Below are 18,762 nucleotides of genomic sequence, written 5' to 3'. Positions count from 1 at the left end.
AAACAGAGCTAGAACACAGGGCTGGGGAGGGGGAAATGCAGAGTTTAATGAGTATGAAGTTTCCATTTTACAAGATGAGAAAGTTCTGGAGATTATACAATACTGTGAATATAGCTAGCCCTCTTGAACAATACACTTAAAAATGGTTAAGATGGTAAGTCTTAGGTAGATTTTACTAGTTGTTTTTTTTTTTAAAGGTCTTTTTTTAAAGATAAGGAAGCAAGTTAAGTGCAGGGCAAATTGAACAAACATCAAGGTAATTCAATATGGCTAGTACATGAGGATTTAGAGGAAGAAAGTAGGAGAGTAAAGAAGGAAAAACTAAAAGAAATCTGAAAAGATACCGTTGGAAAGCACTGTCAATGAAACACATAATGAGAGTTTTGTACTAGGATGTTCAGATTTTATCTACATATGAAGGAGACGCCCTTCAGAGGTTTGTATGCAATGAAATGAAATGATTATTTTAGCAAAACAGCTTTGGAAGAAATATGTGGGTTAGCCCACAGAACTAGCGGGCCAGAACTAGGCTCGAAGGCTACCAAAATAGTGCAGCTGTAAATATGCACTGGTCTACGGATAGAGAGAAGGAAGGACGCAAAGAAGCTGATCAGATGTGGGCTAGACAGGTAAGATGTCACCGGCTTTTACAACTGGCAGATCTCCGACCGCTCTCAGGAGAGCGAGAAAGCAGAGAGCAGGGTTACAGGACGAGCAAATAAGAATGCCAGAACCAGGTCGATTATTTCCACTCAAGAATTTTGGCAATAAAAAGAAAAACAGGGAAGGGGTAGTAGGAGTAAGTGAAAACAGGGAGAAATGACGTGGATTTTGTGTTGCAAGGTGTATTTTGCTTTTTTTGTTTTTAGGACCAGAAGAGATGAATGTGAGGGGAAATGATGTAAGTCACTTCTAGGCCTGGCCCATAGAAACTTCCCCCGTAAGTACAGTATTGTATAATCTCCAGAAATTTCTCATCTTGTAAAACGGAAACTTCCTTTGCTCATGTTGCCCTGTCTGCCTGCTCCTGTCAACACCAAGGATGACCTTGGAAATCACGTATTAAAGATACCACAGCCTCTGTCAGAGAGGGAGCAGGGACCCCTACCATGGCTGGATTGACACAAGTGATTAAAAAAATAATCCATTTTGTACAGCCACTGAGATTTTAAAGAAAGGAGGAGTGTGTTGAGCCTGGGCGGGGGCTAAGAGGGTAAACCAGTGAGAGAATGAACAGAAGGATGCAGGCTTAGGGCATCCATTGCAGCTAGTCTGGAGACAAACAGAAGGATCATATTTAATTACATGTAACAATGTGTAAAGAGAATTAAGCAGAAAAATATTTACACAATGATTAATTATACAGCATCTTCTATAATACATCTTCCATTTTTTCTTAAATTACAAAAATGTGTTTCATATTCAAAAATCATTTTAAATTAAGTCTTTGAACCATTTTTAAAAAGGCCCTAGGTTTCCTATTCAACTTCTACTCAGAAATATTCCTAAATTGTGTGGCATCAATCGATCAAATTACATCTGTTGAGAAAAGCAAAAGAACTCATTCAGACTCTGAGGGAAAGTGAAGAGAACAGATGAGGAACTTCAATTCTAACTTTATTCTAAGAATAAAGTTCAATTTTATTCTAACTTTATTCTAGAACTTTATTCTAAGCGTTCCTGTACTCTCTTTTCTTAACCAAGAACATGTCTCCTGAAGAATATATGGAAATTTTCTTACAAACATGCTTGAGTTACTTGATACAGATATTCAGTTTAATATTAACATAATCTCCTGAATGAGGTATCTCTTTCTATACCTGTTGGGACTCCAAGGTATGGTTGGAGACATAGTGATGTCTGGAAACAAAACCCCATTCTCCTTGACCCTGTCTAGCGCATAATGCATTTCACAGAGGGGTAATCGATTTAATTGAAACTGGAGTTCAACCTGAAATACAAACAAACAAACAAAAAAGGTTCTTTAAAAAGCATTACAGTAAACACCGATATTATTCAGTTTGCTAGAATGCTCTGTGGAGATAACCTTTACAGGAGTCAAGTTTAGAGATGGCTTTAAAGTGTCATCATAGTCTAATCATAATTATTTATGTGTAATATTTGCTTTATTTAGTACCAGGCACTGTTATATTCACTTCACATAGCACCAATGACGTGTATGCTATGATTAATCTCATTTGTCAGCTGAAGAAACTGAGGCACTTAATTACTTAACCATTAAATAAAGGTTATCTGATTCCACCATTCCTATGAAGAATATATTTGGTAAAATTAGTAGAACATCTCTGAAATACCATCTCTCAAGGATTAAAACCAAGCCTATGACACTGTATTGATTTACTATGAATGAATAATATCACCAAATGCTATATTTAGATATAAAAAAAGAGCAGCTTTCCACTTAAATACGGCGGACAGGCTGAGCAGAGTTCACGCAAAAATCCATGAGGACAGAAGCACAAGAGCAGGTTCAGCTTCAGAGGAGAACGGCCGCAGGACCTAGATCAGTTTCTTTTTAAACTGTTTTTCCATTGCTGATTTAAAACAGAAATCAGAAAGCTTGACCATGTATAAAAATGGAACATTTTAGATTTTACTTAAAGATAATCGATTTTCTCTGAAAGTCACCAAAGATCTGAGTCTCCAGCCACCAGAATTAATACTCCAAGCCAACTGCACTTCTCGCTGCAGCAGAGGAAGGGAAATCAAGCCAGAAGAAGAGGATCAGCTGACAAGGAGACCAACCCCAGCGAAGTCGGCACTCTTCGAAACATACCTGTGTGTCATAATCAGGCCGAAGATTAAGCTCTTCACAGCATTCCCTGGATATCCTTAAAAATATATATTCTTTTGTTTTTTCTTCAATAGTAGCTTCATAAACCTTCTCTTTGGTTCCCTGGGTCTGTACTAACTTCTCTTTAGGGACTGGTAATAAATAAACAGCATTGACTTTGGTCATCACCAGCCGTCCAGCCAAAGTATCTTCAGAAAGAGTTTCAGTAAGCTTAAAGCGACCAAAAAGTTGTCCATTCTGAGCATACTTTGCACCTCCAGAAACTCCAGTGAGCATGAAGCTTGCTAGAATCTGCAACTGCACTTTAAGATTGAACCTAAATCAGAAGTAGAAAAATGACTTTGAATTTTTTATATTCAAACATTTTTACATTCAAAACATTAAAACTAAATAAAACAATAAAACAAAATAAAAATAAATAGAGAAAAATTAAAACTTAATTATCCATTCCACTTTGCTGAGCTACAAATTATATACTATTTTTCTGTCTTTAATCCAATCTGGAAACAGCAAACTTTAAGTGAATGAATAAACTCTGAATGTTTACAAAAATGCATGCTTAGTTGTATTGAAGAATACACATGTTTTTAAGTCTGAGCATTTAAAATGAAGCTAAGAATGATTTTTTAAAAAATAAAATGAAATGTCATGTACTATTTAATGTGAAAGCCTGTTTGAATACACCAGTAAGACAATCAAGACTTTAAAATCGCCTAAGCCTGAATGAAATGTATGTGTTGAAACTACAACAGATTTTGATTAAACTGATGCTGTCTAAGTAGTTCTTACCAAAAGAGTCTAACCATAAAATTTCTCTTCCAGAACTGTTAATGAATAACATCCAGAATACATTTCTGTTCACACCTACACGGAGGCAGATCTCATGCCCAAATTACAGGAGGGGGAGTGAAGGCGATCTTATCAGACAGTGGCTGTGCCCTCACTCCCACTCCAGGCACACGTGAGCATGAGAGAAGTACAGAGTCAAGAAAGACGAAGTGAGAGAAAGTCTAAATTAATTAACAGCTCTTCTCCGCCTTTCTGAAATGATGCTGTGAGAGAGAAGACAAGGTGGTAACAACAGGAACATTTTCTCCTTTTTCTTAAGATGGTTTAAAAATTTCCAAGAAAAAATTTACTTGTTTTATAGTCTAACACCCATTTGTGGAAAGGCTACTTTTTAGTGGTAGTATGGCACTGTTTTCTGTTCAGGTCTTCTTTTGGATACATGGTGTCCAGAATGTCTCACAAATTCTTAAAGAAAAAGAAGGAAATATCCCTTTCCAAAACATTATACATTTCATTATATAAAAACATCTGTATTGTTTACAATATTAGGAAATCAATTCTAATTAAAATATTATATTAAAATTTTGAATTTCCATTTATATACTTTAAAGTCAGAAAACTGTAAGGTTAGAGAAATATTTAAACAGCCATAATAAAATATTTAAGAAAAACAGCAGCTATTTATGCACACAGTAAGTCACAGTATTTATAAGTTCCATTATAAGTTATTTTAAAATACACGTACGATATACTCAAAGCTACAAAAAATACATAAAAATGTTTTACTATAAATATAAATTTAATATTTAATAACATGGCTTTCGTGAGGATCAGTTCAATTCTAGGAGTACTTGCTGAGCGTGTGTATCATATATAGGTAATACATGGAATTACTGAAAGCCATATTCTATTTCTCTCATTCTTTATGCACCATTCCACTAGATCCAAACTAGAAATGTAGGATATAATTTAAAGAAATAGACTGCATGTTATCTAGTTATATTTGATTCTTTGAAGACTGGAATGTGCACTAAAGATTCATATAAATATAAGTCATAAAATGAAAGTGGAACAAAAGTGTACAGTTTACATATAATCTCTGTTCACCTTCCTTTAAAAAAAAAAAAAGAAAAACAGAACACAAGCTTTATAAAAGAACAGGAAACCTTAGGTTATTCATGTTTTTTCATATAAAATTAAATTTTTACTTTGCTTTTATCATCCATACAACTGAGATGTGTGGTCATTAGAAGAGATTCCTTACAGCCCATTCTTCACTCACAAATGACCTCTATGTTGCCAAAGCTGATGAACAGACTTCTGACTTTGCTTTTCATTATTATTACTTTGCAACCACTTTCCATCTCTTTTTAACTCCTCCCACTGGCTTCTGTCCAGTCACCCTCTCCAGAGTTCCCTTCCCGCCCTTCCACCTGATCCTCGACCTCCCAGCGAGGCACCACCCACCCCGCCCTCTTCTTGGGTCAGCCGAGGTCACCCTCCCACCAACCAAGGTCACCCTCTCTAAGATGTCTCAGCTCAGGGCTGTAAACCCAACTGCCAAAAACGCACCCTGGATTATGTGCTCTGCAAACTCAGTGCAAACAGAAGAGACTGCACCCAACCTCCCTCCACGCTCCCATACACCAGCCCTTCCGTGTGTCACACGGCCCAGATAAGGGCACTGCTTACCTAGGGGTCCCAGTCAAAAGTTGCCTTTGACTTTGTCTCTCTCACCAACCTTAAATCCCCACCACATGACCACCAGGCCCTGTTAGTTCCTCTTTTTCCTAATCATCTGCATCTCAGCATTGCTAACCTGGACGACTGTTAACAAACTCCTTCCATAACTTCTGGCTTCAAATCTATTCTCTAAACCACCTCTGGAGAATCTCTGTAAAATGCGAGTCTGATGATACACAGCTCTGTGGGTAAAGTTTAAACAGGGTTCTATCTCACCAACCCCACTCCACCACATAGCACCCTCCATTAAAATTATGATGACCAACTTGCCGTTTCCCCCAAAACTCTATGCTCTAATTCTCATATCCTGTTTCTTCAAACTAAGTACCTTTGTCCTATTTTGCCACCTGACAATTCTGGTTTTCAAAATTCAGCTTAAATGCCAACTAGTCCAGAAAGCAGACTTAAAAGGCTATTCAAGCTTTGGGGGGACAAGGAAACATAACTTGTTTGCATCAGAATCAGCAAAGACCAGCCTAGAACCTGACACTTTGAATACTCAGTAATTTTGTTCACTGAATTAATAGTACATGTTTGTAGTAATCTGACTTTTTCCAAGGCACCATATTCCCATTTCAACTACTTTATATTATTCCCTAACAAATTCTTACAACCCTATAATATTTTCTCAACTAACCTGGGTAATACTTAAAGTCTTACTGTTACACCTGTTTTAGAATCTGCCATCCCCAAACACTCAGTCACAACTTAGGCATGAAAACTTAATCTCACAGTTTTAAAGCAGCAAGAGAATTCTTTTATGACAGTTGTGCCCTGCAACAAAACTCAGGAGGCAGAGGCACTGGAAAATAAAAGCACTAAGAAACAGAGCTTCTCCACAAAAGACTCATTGTTATGTTCAAGAAGCAAACATCAGAGACCTTCTGAAAGTAAGTTACCAATATTTAATTTTTCTAAAAGATTAAAAGGCTGAAACTAAAAAGACATTAGTAAGTTTTAAGTATTTTAAATAATATGCATTTTTGAGATTTAATAACTCAAATACCTAGAGTATAAAATACATCCTATAATTAGCAAAGATATTTCCATTGTTACACGCCACACCTTGAAATCAACTTTAAAGCTTACAGAATTTCTAATATTTTTGGAAGTGGCAGAAGAGTAGCCCATGGAAGTAAATTAACCCAGAATATTCACTGGAAGGACTGATGGTGAAGCTGAAGCTCTAATACTTTCTTTCGCCTGATGAGAAGAACCGACTCATTAGAAAAGACCCTAGGGCTGGGAAAGACTGAGGGCAAAAGGAGCAGGGGCGACAGAGGATGAGACGGACGGATGGGACCACCGACTCAATGGACATGAGTCTGAGCAAGCTCCAGGAGACAGTGAAACCTGGTGTGCTGGGGTAGCAAAGAGTCAGGCACAACTCAGCAACTAAACAACAAGATAAAAGATATATGCTTCCATCAGAAATAGTTATTTCCATTAGAAATAGTTAAACCTCTTGAAAAAGTCACTCAGTCGTGTCTGACTCTTTGTGACCCCATGGACTATACAGTCCATGGAATTTTCTGGGCCAGAATACTGGAGTGTGTAGCTGTTCCCTTCTCCAAGGGATGTTCCCAACCCAGGGATTGAATACAGGTCTCCTGCATTTCAGGCGGATTCTTTACCGTCTGAACCACCAGGGAAGACCTCTTGAGGATAACTTTAAAAAAAACCTTCAAAGCTATAGAGTGAATTTCCTTTTGTGCAATTTCTGACTAAATATATGACAACAAAAGTCAAAAAACAGCTGGGTCTCCTGAGGCCAACCTAGGTTGAACCAGTAGAGGCCTGAGCCACGGCAACGCAACGCCCAGACGAGCAACCACACAGGAGGCCTGCTCTGCCAGCTGTCACGTTCCCAGCGCCCCGAGCCAGCAGCCACGACACACTCGGATGCACATACACACAGCAGCTTCAGCCAAAGCCAACCGCTTTTGAAAATGTTTATCTTACAATGAAACTGTTTCACTTCAAGGTGGAATCATTATTGAATGCAGAGCAATATGTAGCTGAGGACAAGAGAAGTTAAAAAAAAAAATCTGGAAAGAACTCAGAAGCATATTTTAAAACTTAAATGAAAGGTAGCATTATTCTTATCAACTCCAAATGTCTCACACTAAAACTTAACATAAAAAGAAATCTTAATATCTGGACTGCTTTGAAAAAAATCATCTCTTAAAAAAAAAAAAAATATATATATATATATATATATATATGTACCTATCAAATTCAGCCTCAAGTCAAAATACATTTTGTCTAATCTTGAGAGGTTTCATTCAATCTATTTTCAAAAAGGGAATTCTAAGGCGATCATGTAAAAGCACAGGCATAGCTCGCCTTATTGCACTTTAGGGTCCTTTGCAGGTACTGCTTTTGTTTAATTGTTTGTTTGTTTTTTTTTTTTTTTAACAAATTGAATGTCTTTGGCAACCCTAAGTCAAGCAAGGCTATAGGCACCATTTTTTCCAACAACTGTTTATCACACATCTCTGTGTAACATTTTGGTAGCTGTCACAGTATTTCAAGCTTTTCCACTATAATTACATGTGTGGTGGTGATCTTTGATGTTACCACTTTAACTGTTTCGGGATGCCACGAAATGCAACCATTCAAGACAGCAGTCGACAAATGCGTGTGTTCTGACCGCTCCACACCTGGCCATTCTCCCATCTCTCTTGCTCTCCTCAGGCTCCCTATTCCCTGACACACAACAATAATGAAATTAGGCCAATTAATAACCCTATAATCAGCCTCAAGTGAAAGGAAGAGTCACGCCTCTCACTTTAAACCAAAAGCTAGAAATGATTCATAAGCTTAATGAAGAAAGCCTGTTGAAGCTGAGACAGGCCAAAAGTTAGGCCTTTTGCACCAGTTAGCCAAAGTTGTGAAAGTGGAGGAAAAGTTCTTGAAGGAAATCAGAAGTTGTATTTCAGTGAACACACAAATGCTAAGAATGAAAAACAGCTTTACTGATGATATGGAGAAAATGCTAGTTGTTTGGATACGTGATACCAGCCACAACACTCCCTTCAACCAAAGACTCATCCAGAATAAGCCCTGACAATTCTACACAGGCTGAGGGAGGGAGTCCCATGGGCAGCAAGGAGATCCAACCAGTCCATCCTAAAGGAAATCAGTCCTGAATATTCATTGGAAGGACTGATGCTGAAGCTTAAACTCCAATACTCTGGCCACCTGATGCAAAGAACTGACTCACTGGAAAAGACCCTGATGCTGGGAAAGATTGAAGGCAGGAGAAGGGGACGAGAGGATGAGATGGTTGGATGGCATCACTGACTCAACGGACATGAGTTTGAGTAAACTCCAGGAGTTGGTGATGGACAAGGATGCCTGGCATGCTGCAGTCTGCGGGGTCACAAAGAGTTGGGCATCACTGAACAACTGAACTGAACTGAATTGAGAGAGGGAGGAAGCCACAGAAGAAAAACTGGAAGCTAGCAGAGTTTGGTTCATGAGGTTAAGAAAGAAACCATCTCCATAACGTAAAAGTGCAAGGTGAAGCAGCAAACTCTGATACACTAACCAGCAGACTCTCAGTGTAGACGAAACAGCCTTCTATCGGAAGAAGACTCTACCTGGGACTGTATAGTCAGAGAGAAGTCAATGCCTGGCTTCAAAGAACAGGCTGAATCTCATTATGGGCTAACACACTTGATGGCTTTAAGTTGAAGCCAATGTTCACTTATCATTCAAAAAACCCTAAGGCCCTTAAGAATTATGCTAACTCTACTCCATCTATGCTCTATAAATGGGGCAACAAGGCCTGAATGATGGCACATCTGTTTACAATATAGTTTACTAAATATTGTAAGCCCACTGTTGACATCTGCTCAGCAAACAGGATTCCTTTCAAATCACTACTGCTCACTGACAATGCACCTGGTCACCCAAGAGGTCTGATGGAGATGAACAACATGACTAATGCTGATTCATTCTGCTAACACAGATCCATTCTAAAGCTCATGGATCAAGGAGTAATTTAGACTTCCAAGTCTTATTATTTAAGAAATAATAAGGCTGCCATAGACAGTGATTCCTCTGACAGACCTCAGCAAAGTAAACTGGAAAAATTCTGTCAAGGATTCACAATCCTGGATGCCATTAAGAACATGCATGAATCATGGGAAGAGGTCAAAATATCAACATCAATCACAGTCTTGTTGGAATGATGACTTGGAGGGGTTCAAGACTTCAGTGGAGGAAGGAGCTGCAGATAGTAACAGCAAGGAAAGTAGAAGTGGAGCCTGAAGACATGACTGAACTGCTGCAAACTGTGATGAAACTTTAACAGCTGGGAGTTGCTTTTTATGGATGAGCAAAGAAAGTGGTTTAAGATGGAATCTACACCTGGTGAAGAGGCTGTGAAGACTGCTGAAATGACAACAGAGGATTTGGAATATGACATAAACCTAGTTGATAAAGCAGTGGCAGGGTTTGAGAGGGCTGACTCTAATTTTGAAAGAACTTCTAACTGTGGATAAAATGCTCTCAAAAAGTACCGCATGCTCCAGAAAAATTGTTCATGAAAGGAAGAGTCAATTGATGCAGCAAACTTCATTGCTGCCTTTTAAGAAATTGCCACAGCCACCCCAACCTTCAGCAACCACCACCCTGATCAGTCAGCAGCCATCAACACTTGACACAAGACCCTCCAGCAGCAAAAAGATGACGATCTGCCAGATGATGGTCAGCAATTTTTAGCAATAAAGTATTTTTACTTATGATATGTACATTGTTTTAGACATAATGCTATTTCACTTAATAGCCTACAGCATAGTGCAACCCTAACTCATATGTGCACTGGGAAACCAACAAATTCATGTGACCTGCGTTACTGCAATATTCACTTTACTGCAGAGGCCTGGAACTGAACCTACACTATCTCTGAGGTGTTCCTATACAGTCCAATCCTTATAATTAAAATGCAATAAACCAGTATGAATTCCCTCAATATGACTCTCATGATTACTTTTCAAAATATGTGGTCTCTGCCACTTTTTGTATATTTTTTCAAAAAAAAAAAAAAATCATTGAGTGCTTGCTCTACCACTGAGAGAAGCCTCCTGATGAGCAAGGACCATGCGTGTGCTCATACTCACAGAACACGGCAGAGAGGCACGTGGAGCTGGAGGAGGTACTAAGCAAGGGGAGCAGAGCTCTTGCCTGGAGAAGCTCATGCGCCAGCGCTGAAGAGCAGCTACTGAGGAACAACCAGTTCACTACCTGACTTCACTAAGGCACCCCTCCTTAGTTTAAATATGAACAATACCACCCAAAGGGGAGATTTTTAAAAAGAAAGAAAGAAGTGTTTCTAAAGTAACTTACTTGCTGACTTCCTTATACTGGGCTATCTCCTCAATATAAAGAAGGTCATGCAACCGTGACTGATAGTTGGTCTTGGTCAATGATTTGTCTAAAACGGACTGGGTAAACAGCTGGTCAGCAGAGAGAGGAATTTGGTATCTGATAAGAAGGCTCTTCTCCAAATCAGTAGTTTCATTAGGTTCAAAATCTATAATAGTCTTAGAAGAAGAATCCCAACGTTTAGCTGTAGTTACTAGCTGTTGTTTTGCATGCATCAGGTACTCAAGATCTAAATGGAAACAAAAAACACATTTATAAAGGAACACAACATTAAATTGTCAAGTAATACATTATGCATTTCAGTATGAGAATTTTGTATGTTAGAGCTAAAGTTCTTAAGTATGAGAATTTTGTATGCTAGAGCTAAAGTTCTTAAAAATGAAAGTACAAAACCCCATTTGACAGAGTATTTTTCCCACATCAGAAATCTTTTTTTTTTTTTTGGTCTAGATTAAGAAAATAACATAAATAGGAATACATGTAAAAAGTATTCTTTTCTACCTCAGGCTGGGACACACCAAAAATAGTTATTAACATTTTAAAAATACAGAAGAGAATTTAGAATTTAACTCTTCAGTCAAGGGAAATCTGATCTGCAGAAAGTATGGTAAATCTTTCATAAGACAAATGTTTATTAGGTGATAATCACTTTTCTCCTCCTACCAGCAATACCTGCCCCATTATAGAAAAAGATTAGAAAACTGTGAGAGGTTAAATCTTGTGTGGTAAAGCACAGTGAAACCCTCTGAAAATCAACCTACAACAAACAAAAATCTTTTGTGTCTTTTTCCCACATTAAACTGCACATTAAAACATGGTACAATGTACTATTCAAATGCCATTTCAGATAAATCCAGTTTAGCCTCAGTTAAACTGCAGGGTGAGTAGGGCACAATGTCAGAATGAACGGCTGTCTGAGCTCGCTAGCTCTAGGGAAAATGCGGCGCGGGTAAAACGTGTCGCAACGAAAACCCTGAGCATGACAGGCTCACTCTGTGCAGTGCGCCTCAGCCTCTGCCGGATGGGATACAGACACCTTCGATGTGAAACCTGACCACCTCACTAGGCTAAGACCCAGTTTTTATTTAACATAAATGGAAAGATGGTCTTATAACTTACTAAAATTTCAGGAAGAAATAATAACAAGTTTAAACAGCCATTAGTCTACAAAGTACAAAGTTAAACTGTGCTATCTATGAAATGAGAGCAGACTGTATAATTGTCTTCTCTTGCTTAGTGACAGCTTTTACTATATTAAAATGCTATATATAAATTATAAACATATAAGTATAGTCATCCTCCAAGAGAAATTTCTCAATATTAGAAAATAGTTCATCCTAATTATCTTTACGGATTAAAATGGAAAAGTCCTGATTTCTAGTCTTTGTTCCTTGCAAAGGAACCAAGTTTTATTATTCATCAAACAGCTATATAAACAGTAGTATAACCATCAAGATACAAAGATGGTTTTCTCATCGAAATTTTGCATTTTAAAAATACTCTGCAAGAGACAATGATGGTTGGCTTTTGCAACAGCCTCAAAAGCAGAAGTTTCATAAAGTAAACTAACCGCATTTTCGTCCTAAATCACTCTAATATTGGACCTTTCCTACTCATTCATTAGAGCATAGCTATAAAAGATATTTAAATTATACAAACACCAACATTCCTAAAACAAAACTATACTCATCACTAAAGATCAGATACTATTAACAAAATAGCAAGAATGTACTTACTTTTCTTCCTTAATTCAAAAGTCAAAAGAAGAAATACAAATGGTACAGTGACAACCCAAATAACCAGCCCTTTAAAATAAAAAACTAAACTCTGCATAGTACTGAACAATTTAATACATAATAAAAGGATGTGTATTCTTTGGGCATAGGGAAATTATACTTCATAAATTTATTTTAAATAAGGAATGGATTCAGACTATGCCTACATCAATATTATATTCCCATTCTTTAAAAAGTCACTAGTTATTCTTGACATTTAAGTAACTGGGATAAAAACAAAACTAAAATGGTACAACTTTCCTCTAAAAAAAACTTTTTGTATTACCTATTTAATATATAAGGCAAATTATACAGAAAATCATTCCACCTTGGGCTAAAAGTATTCAGGCTTTTTGGTAAAAGTGCCTTGAGAAATAGTATTTGTTTTTCTCATTTCATCTATTTATTGCCATGATTTTATGAAATTTTTAAAATGAGTGTCTTCAGCAGGAAGCACAAGAATTTCAAAACAAATCCAAAACAATGTTAACTTTTATTCCCTCTTTTTTCACAAGAATTTCAAAACAAATCCAAAACAATGTTAACTTTTATTCCCTCTTTTTACTAACTGTAAATACAATAACAGAAGAGAGGAGAGCTAGGGGAGCAGAAAGAACAACCTTGAGAAAATCCTTGCGTGCTGGCATCAGAAAGTCTACAAACTACGGATCTAGGCCATTAACTCAGGTGTCCATTATGAGACGGGCCAGCGACTACCGAGGAATCTCCAGCAAGAACCACTTGTTTCCCTAGTCATGCTGGTCTTGAAACAAAATTCTGCCTCCCGTCCTCTCAGCAGTAAAAAGCTTCTTTAAATTAAACTTGTTTAATTCCCATTCAACGACCTTTAAAGGTCATTAGGTCCTAAGAGCTCCTCTTCAAACAGAGGAGGAAGCTGAGGCTCCCCCTGGGGACACTGGACACAACCACTCTTGGGGCTCATTTCATCCCACGTGCACACACATGCACACCTGCCAACATCTAACCCAGATGTGTGCACCACTCAGGGTGGCCTGAACCAGTTCATTCTTGGTAATTAAGTACTTTTCTTCAATCTAGATTGGGCTAAAAAAAAAAAATTCTGGGAAGATGAAACGTGAACAGGTTAGAATCAATATTCATAAAACCACTTAGGAAGAGTTTAATGCTGCTTTATTAACTAACTTCTATAATAATAAATCTGAAATCCTGACAAATTATAAACCTATGGAATTTGTTACCCTGAGATATGATGGGTAGAAGCTACACAAGTATTTTAAGAGAAATTCATAAGAAAAACTTAAAGATAGTTAGAACATGCCTAATTTCCTGAAGATAACATACGGGAAGAACTGTTACTATCAAAAATAGAATTCAAGGCTGGAGTCAACCCATGGGACACAAGATTTGCTGCCCAACTTCCCTCACCCCTCTGATTACTATGAACAGCAAATGCTCTCGTTCCAGCCGTATAATTACTATTCTAATAAAGTATCCAAAGGGTTGGTCCATTTTCTCCTGAAGTATGTAGTACAGCAGACTTGAAAATTATCCTTAAGAAAACCTGGACAGTGGGTAAGATAAGAAGCAAGGAGGAAAAAATCCAGTGCTCTTTGCACTTAGCACAAGGGGTGAAGAGGTATGCCATAAATGCATGTTAAATGTGGAATTTATCAAAAACAGGTATATTTATCTAGTTCTTCAACAGAATGAGATGAAATGATTCCTAATTCCAAAACTGGACACAACACTCTTCCTTAGAAAACATCTGGGTCTGTGGCCTTAATAAAACAAAATTCCAAAGGAAACCCACACTAGGATTTCAGTTATCCTTTTCAACATCGTTCCTTTTACTAAGACAGCTATACAGAGGTGAGAAGAACATCTCTTAGCTTATCCATGTTGTCTGTTCTCTTAATGAGGCTAATAAAAAGTTTAAACAGTGGAGTAACAACAAAGGAGTACCTCACACTTTTTACATGCTTCTACTCAGTTATATTTAGTATTTATTAACAAATACACGATTTTAAAATCTATTTTTCTATTAATTTTCTGATCCTGTAATAATAAATATATATATTTATATATGTATAATTGTGTGTGTGTATATATGTCCTTAATTTACCAACAACTTTGACAGCTGGAGATAATTTTTAAGACATACCAACTTTTAATGCTAATGCTAACATATATTGCTAGACCAAAAGTAATGAATAACATCAAGTTTTCAAATTTAAATATAAGAATTAATTTCCAACATATAGCTTCCAGATATTCAAAGCAGAATTCCAAATCAGTTTTGTCAAGCAAAAATCTTCCATTACTCAAAGTTGAGGTATAAAGTTTATTAAAACAGTTTGTGTTCTAAGCAAGGGGAAAAGTCACTAACTTTCTTTTTCTGTAAATGTCCTTTGCTACAAATTTGTGAGAAGCACATCTTGAACCCCCCCAATTTTTTTTTTTAATTCATATGGGGCTTCCCTGGTGGCTCAGCAGTAAACAGTCCACCTGCAATGCAGAAGATGTAGGTTCAACCCCTGGGTCAGGAAGATCCCCTGGAGAAGGCAATGGCAACCCACTCCAGTATTCATGCCCGGGAAATCCCCCGAACAGAGGAGCCTGGGGGGGGGCAACAGTCCACAGGATCTCAAAGAGTCAGACACCACCAAGAGTCAGTAAACCACCACCAAATCCAACCAAGAGTCAAAGAAATGCAGGCTAACATGCCCCTCCCTTAACCAGCTGGATCTTGGCATAAAATTTAAGTTGAGGCAGTAATAGATAATTCACACAGTAATTCATCATCTCCACAGGTGCCTACATGTTGAAACCAGGACCTCTTCCCAAGACCACGAAGCAGATCCTAGTAAAGGCACCTTGGTCTCCTTTATACTAGTGAAATCAACTTATGAAAGCTAGTATCTAGGACTTTTCATTCAGAGGTAATGTACTAATAAGAACAAAGTTAACTTGACCGTCAGTAGAATATGGAAACAGACACTGTAGGTGTATTCACAATTACCATTAAAATTATATTCTACCCAAATTAATACTGAAAGGTTTTACTGTGCTGAATAAAATCAACCAATGAAGTTGGCAGACCAAAAAGAGACCTGATCACCTACTCATACCAGTCTGGGGAACCTCAAAGCGAGTTTTGCCTGAGGACTGCATAAAGTGACCAGGGTATAATGCAAACATTCTAATCCCATCATACAGCAAATGAGCCAAAAACTTGGGAGGTTTCTCCTTACTGTTCCCTCCCTAACCATGGAATACTTAGAAGTCAATACATATCTTTTAATGTTGCTGTTATAGTGCCTTTTAATACATCGTATCAGGGGGAAAAAGTCTAAATATTACCTTCTGTAGAAGCTGCATCAATCATTACTCTTTGCATGAGTACTGGTTCCAATCCAAAGTCGAAAACTATGGTTTGGCGAAAAGTTCCAAATATTTCTGTGTTAAATGCTATCCCGACTTTATACACGTAATGATCTAATCCATTTGGGGCCATCTTCCCTCCTATCCATTCTTGACAGTTTTCTGGGACTTCTTGTGATACCTGGGTAGTACTATCTCCGGCAGATATTGCAATGATACTAAAATGAGGACGATGAGCATCATAAAGCAATGCTACACGACACAGCATTCTTGCAGGCTACAAGGAAGTTAAAATAATTCATTGAGTACAAAGGGGTGAAAAATCCAGTTGTAATTGGGCTCTTCAATGAAAATATTTCCATAAGGGACTTACTTTCCCATGCTTCTAAGATACTATATTAAAAATACAAATTGTACTCATAAGCCACTTAAGAAAAAAAAAAATCAGAAAGGTTAAAAAAAATCATTTATTAAAATGATATACTTATGATGTTAATTATATTTCAATAAGGTTGCCATTTCCAAAAACGATATATTTACACTACACTTCTAGCCTCCCTGCTCTTTCTGCGATACATTCATTGTTCACTGTGGCAAACGCTTTTACCCTGTACCACCATCACCTCCAATTTGCCATCCCTTGGCCTCAAATAGGAAGTCTTCACAGGAGAGCAGTTACTTCTGAAAGCACTGGATTGGGTTCAAGGCTGAAGCCAAATGTTCCCAGATTTTTCATCCCAAGATGCAGATGGTACAGTGGAGGAAACATTACCAAAAAGTACACAAAACTTTTCCACTGCACATATTAACAGAAATTGTTACTTTGCTTCATTCTTAAACTTTAAACATTATAATTCAAGATAGGAAGCACTGCAGAAAATGCCTAAAATTAAAAATCTGTTATCACAGAATTTGTGATTTCATGAAATCAAAAATAAAAACAAGTTGTTTCAATAGTTTAGAACTGCCAGATTAAACAATTCAACTTTTAAATAGTTAACTATAAGCCATGAACCCCATCCTAAGTTTCAAGTTTGGAAGACAACATGTCAAATATGTCAAACACAGCTTCACCAAATAAATAAATAAATAAGCAAGTATCTTGGTATCTACACAGATATTATCTCAAAAATCTAAAAAACAAAAAACTATACCCTTGATGATCAAAATATATCAAGAAATACACTTTATTATAATATAGAACCTACATACTTTTCAATGCTCTTTCAAAATACATATTTAAAGGTCCAATAAAACTCTAAGAAAATGGAAAGAAATTCATATTGTTTAATTATCACAAAACTCATACCTTACAGGTGAGAGCGAAGGTCCAGGTCTGGTGGGACTTTTTGGTGTTGACGGTGACGGACAGACCGGGGTCGTGCTCTACCTTCACTCCTTCCACGCACTCACTGAGCTGAAAACAGAGAGCAGGTCCCATTATGCTCTCATTCCTAAGAACAGACTCTTTGGCATGGTAAATAAATGTCAACGGTAAAGATGCTGATGGAAATGCTTACAAAGTAGGGTACTTTATACATTAATTCTCATTTTTTTTATAAGTACAAAATATAATAAAGTTAAACTAAGAGACATAAGAAAACTAACAACAACAACAAAATAGCATAAAACTCCCTGAATGAAGACAAGTTAATGTAACTCCTGCAAGTCTCCAACCAAATGGCTTAGTTCTGCTCTTCATTTTAGTAAATGGGTCTACTTTTGCTACCAAAACACTTTATCAAGAAGCAAGTGTTTCACAGAGGATAGGGATATAAACCAAAACACAGCACAAAATAAAGTCAAGATTCAAACAAGGTCACTGTTTAAAACAAACAAACAAACAAACAAAAAATGCAGTTTATTTTCCTCACCACTTTCTCAGGAGATAATGAATTCATCCACTTTTCTATCAAGGTTTCCATGTAACTGCCTGAGAGCTGTTTATTCTCATTTTGCTGTTTCAATTTTATCAACCGTGAAGCATATCTTTTCTGCCATTCTGCTAGTTCTTCCTGGGAATGTGCTGAAGTACACTGCGCACCATACCTACAGATTCCTTGCTCTAAAAATCTAAGTAGAATAGGAAAGACTGTTTTATCATACACTTTGTTGGACCATTTAAAAGATAAACTTCCAGCATTTGCCCTCCATCTCTTCAATAACAAAAACAAAACTTCATCTCCTGAAAGGGCTTGTTTATCACAGAGGAGGAAGATGAGGTTAGAGAACATTCACAACAGTTAATAAAGCAGCAACCCCTCTCCCCCCACATGCACTGACCTCTTTCTCTGGAATAAGGGGTGACAAAGCAGAACATATTCATAAACATCCCCACCCACAAAAACGGGCATTGAAAAGGTAGTTTCCTTCGTGATAAAACAACTCTCTTAGACAGTTCTTCCTAGAGCAGTTTCTCTAAAGCAACACTGACATCAAGTGGATTAGTTCGTCAAGCACAGGGACGCCCTACTTCCCAAACTGAAAGGACCTATGGAAAATTTTTCACATCCTAGGAATTTTGTTCTGAAAAAAAATGTAATACGTCACTGAATTAACATTTCAAGACTTCTACTTTTCACCTTTAAATGTAATGCCTTCACTCTTCTCTACATTACTATTACCTATATTTCATTGAAAATACTGGACTATATTAATTTGCTTTAAGTTTTAAATAAATTAGGAATAAAAGTTTTATATAAGAATCTTAATTATTTCAATAGATTAAGTTCTTCAATGGGTAAATTCACAAATGTTCATTTTAAAGGATATATAGTTAATGATTTCTCAACATTTATGACTCAGAAAATTCAACTGACAATTCGATAGTCAAAACAGATAAAAATGCAAGACTGATCAGTAACCTTAAGTTTTAAATACTCT

At 37.1% G+C, this 18,762-nt stretch overlaps 1 protein-coding gene across 6 annotated transcripts in view; it reads right to left on the bottom strand.

Annotated features, from left to right (window-relative positions):
• HELZ (helicase with zinc finger) overlaps positions 1 to 18,762 on the bottom strand; it is a 149,410-nt gene that overhangs the window by 80,216 nt on the left and 50,432 nt on the right. For all 6 annotated transcript variants that reach the window (XM_065908752.1, XM_065908754.1, XM_065908751.1 and 3 more), the window contains 6 exons: positions 17,754 to 17,952; positions 17,189 to 17,296; positions 15,859 to 16,156; positions 10,703 to 10,970; positions 2,798 to 3,131; positions 1,821 to 1,951 (listed from right to left, as the gene is read on the bottom strand). In XM_065908752.1, coding sequence (XP_065764824.1) covers positions 1,821 to 1,951; positions 2,798 to 3,131; positions 10,703 to 10,970; positions 15,859 to 16,156; positions 17,189 to 17,296; positions 17,754 to 17,952 — 1,338 coding nt within the window. The remainder of the gene's footprint in view (positions 1 to 1,820; positions 1,952 to 2,797; positions 3,132 to 10,702; positions 10,971 to 15,858; positions 16,157 to 17,188; positions 17,297 to 17,753; positions 17,953 to 18,762) is intronic.

Source organism: Muntiacus reevesi, chromosome 18 (genome assembly GCF_963930625.1).
Source record: "Muntiacus reevesi chromosome 18, mMunRee1.1, whole genome shotgun sequence".
Lineage (NCBI taxonomy): Eukaryota > Metazoa > Chordata > Mammalia > Artiodactyla > Cervidae > Muntiacus > Muntiacus reevesi.
Note: the sequence above shows the minus strand (reverse complement) of the source record. Positions and strands in the feature narration are given on the sequence as shown.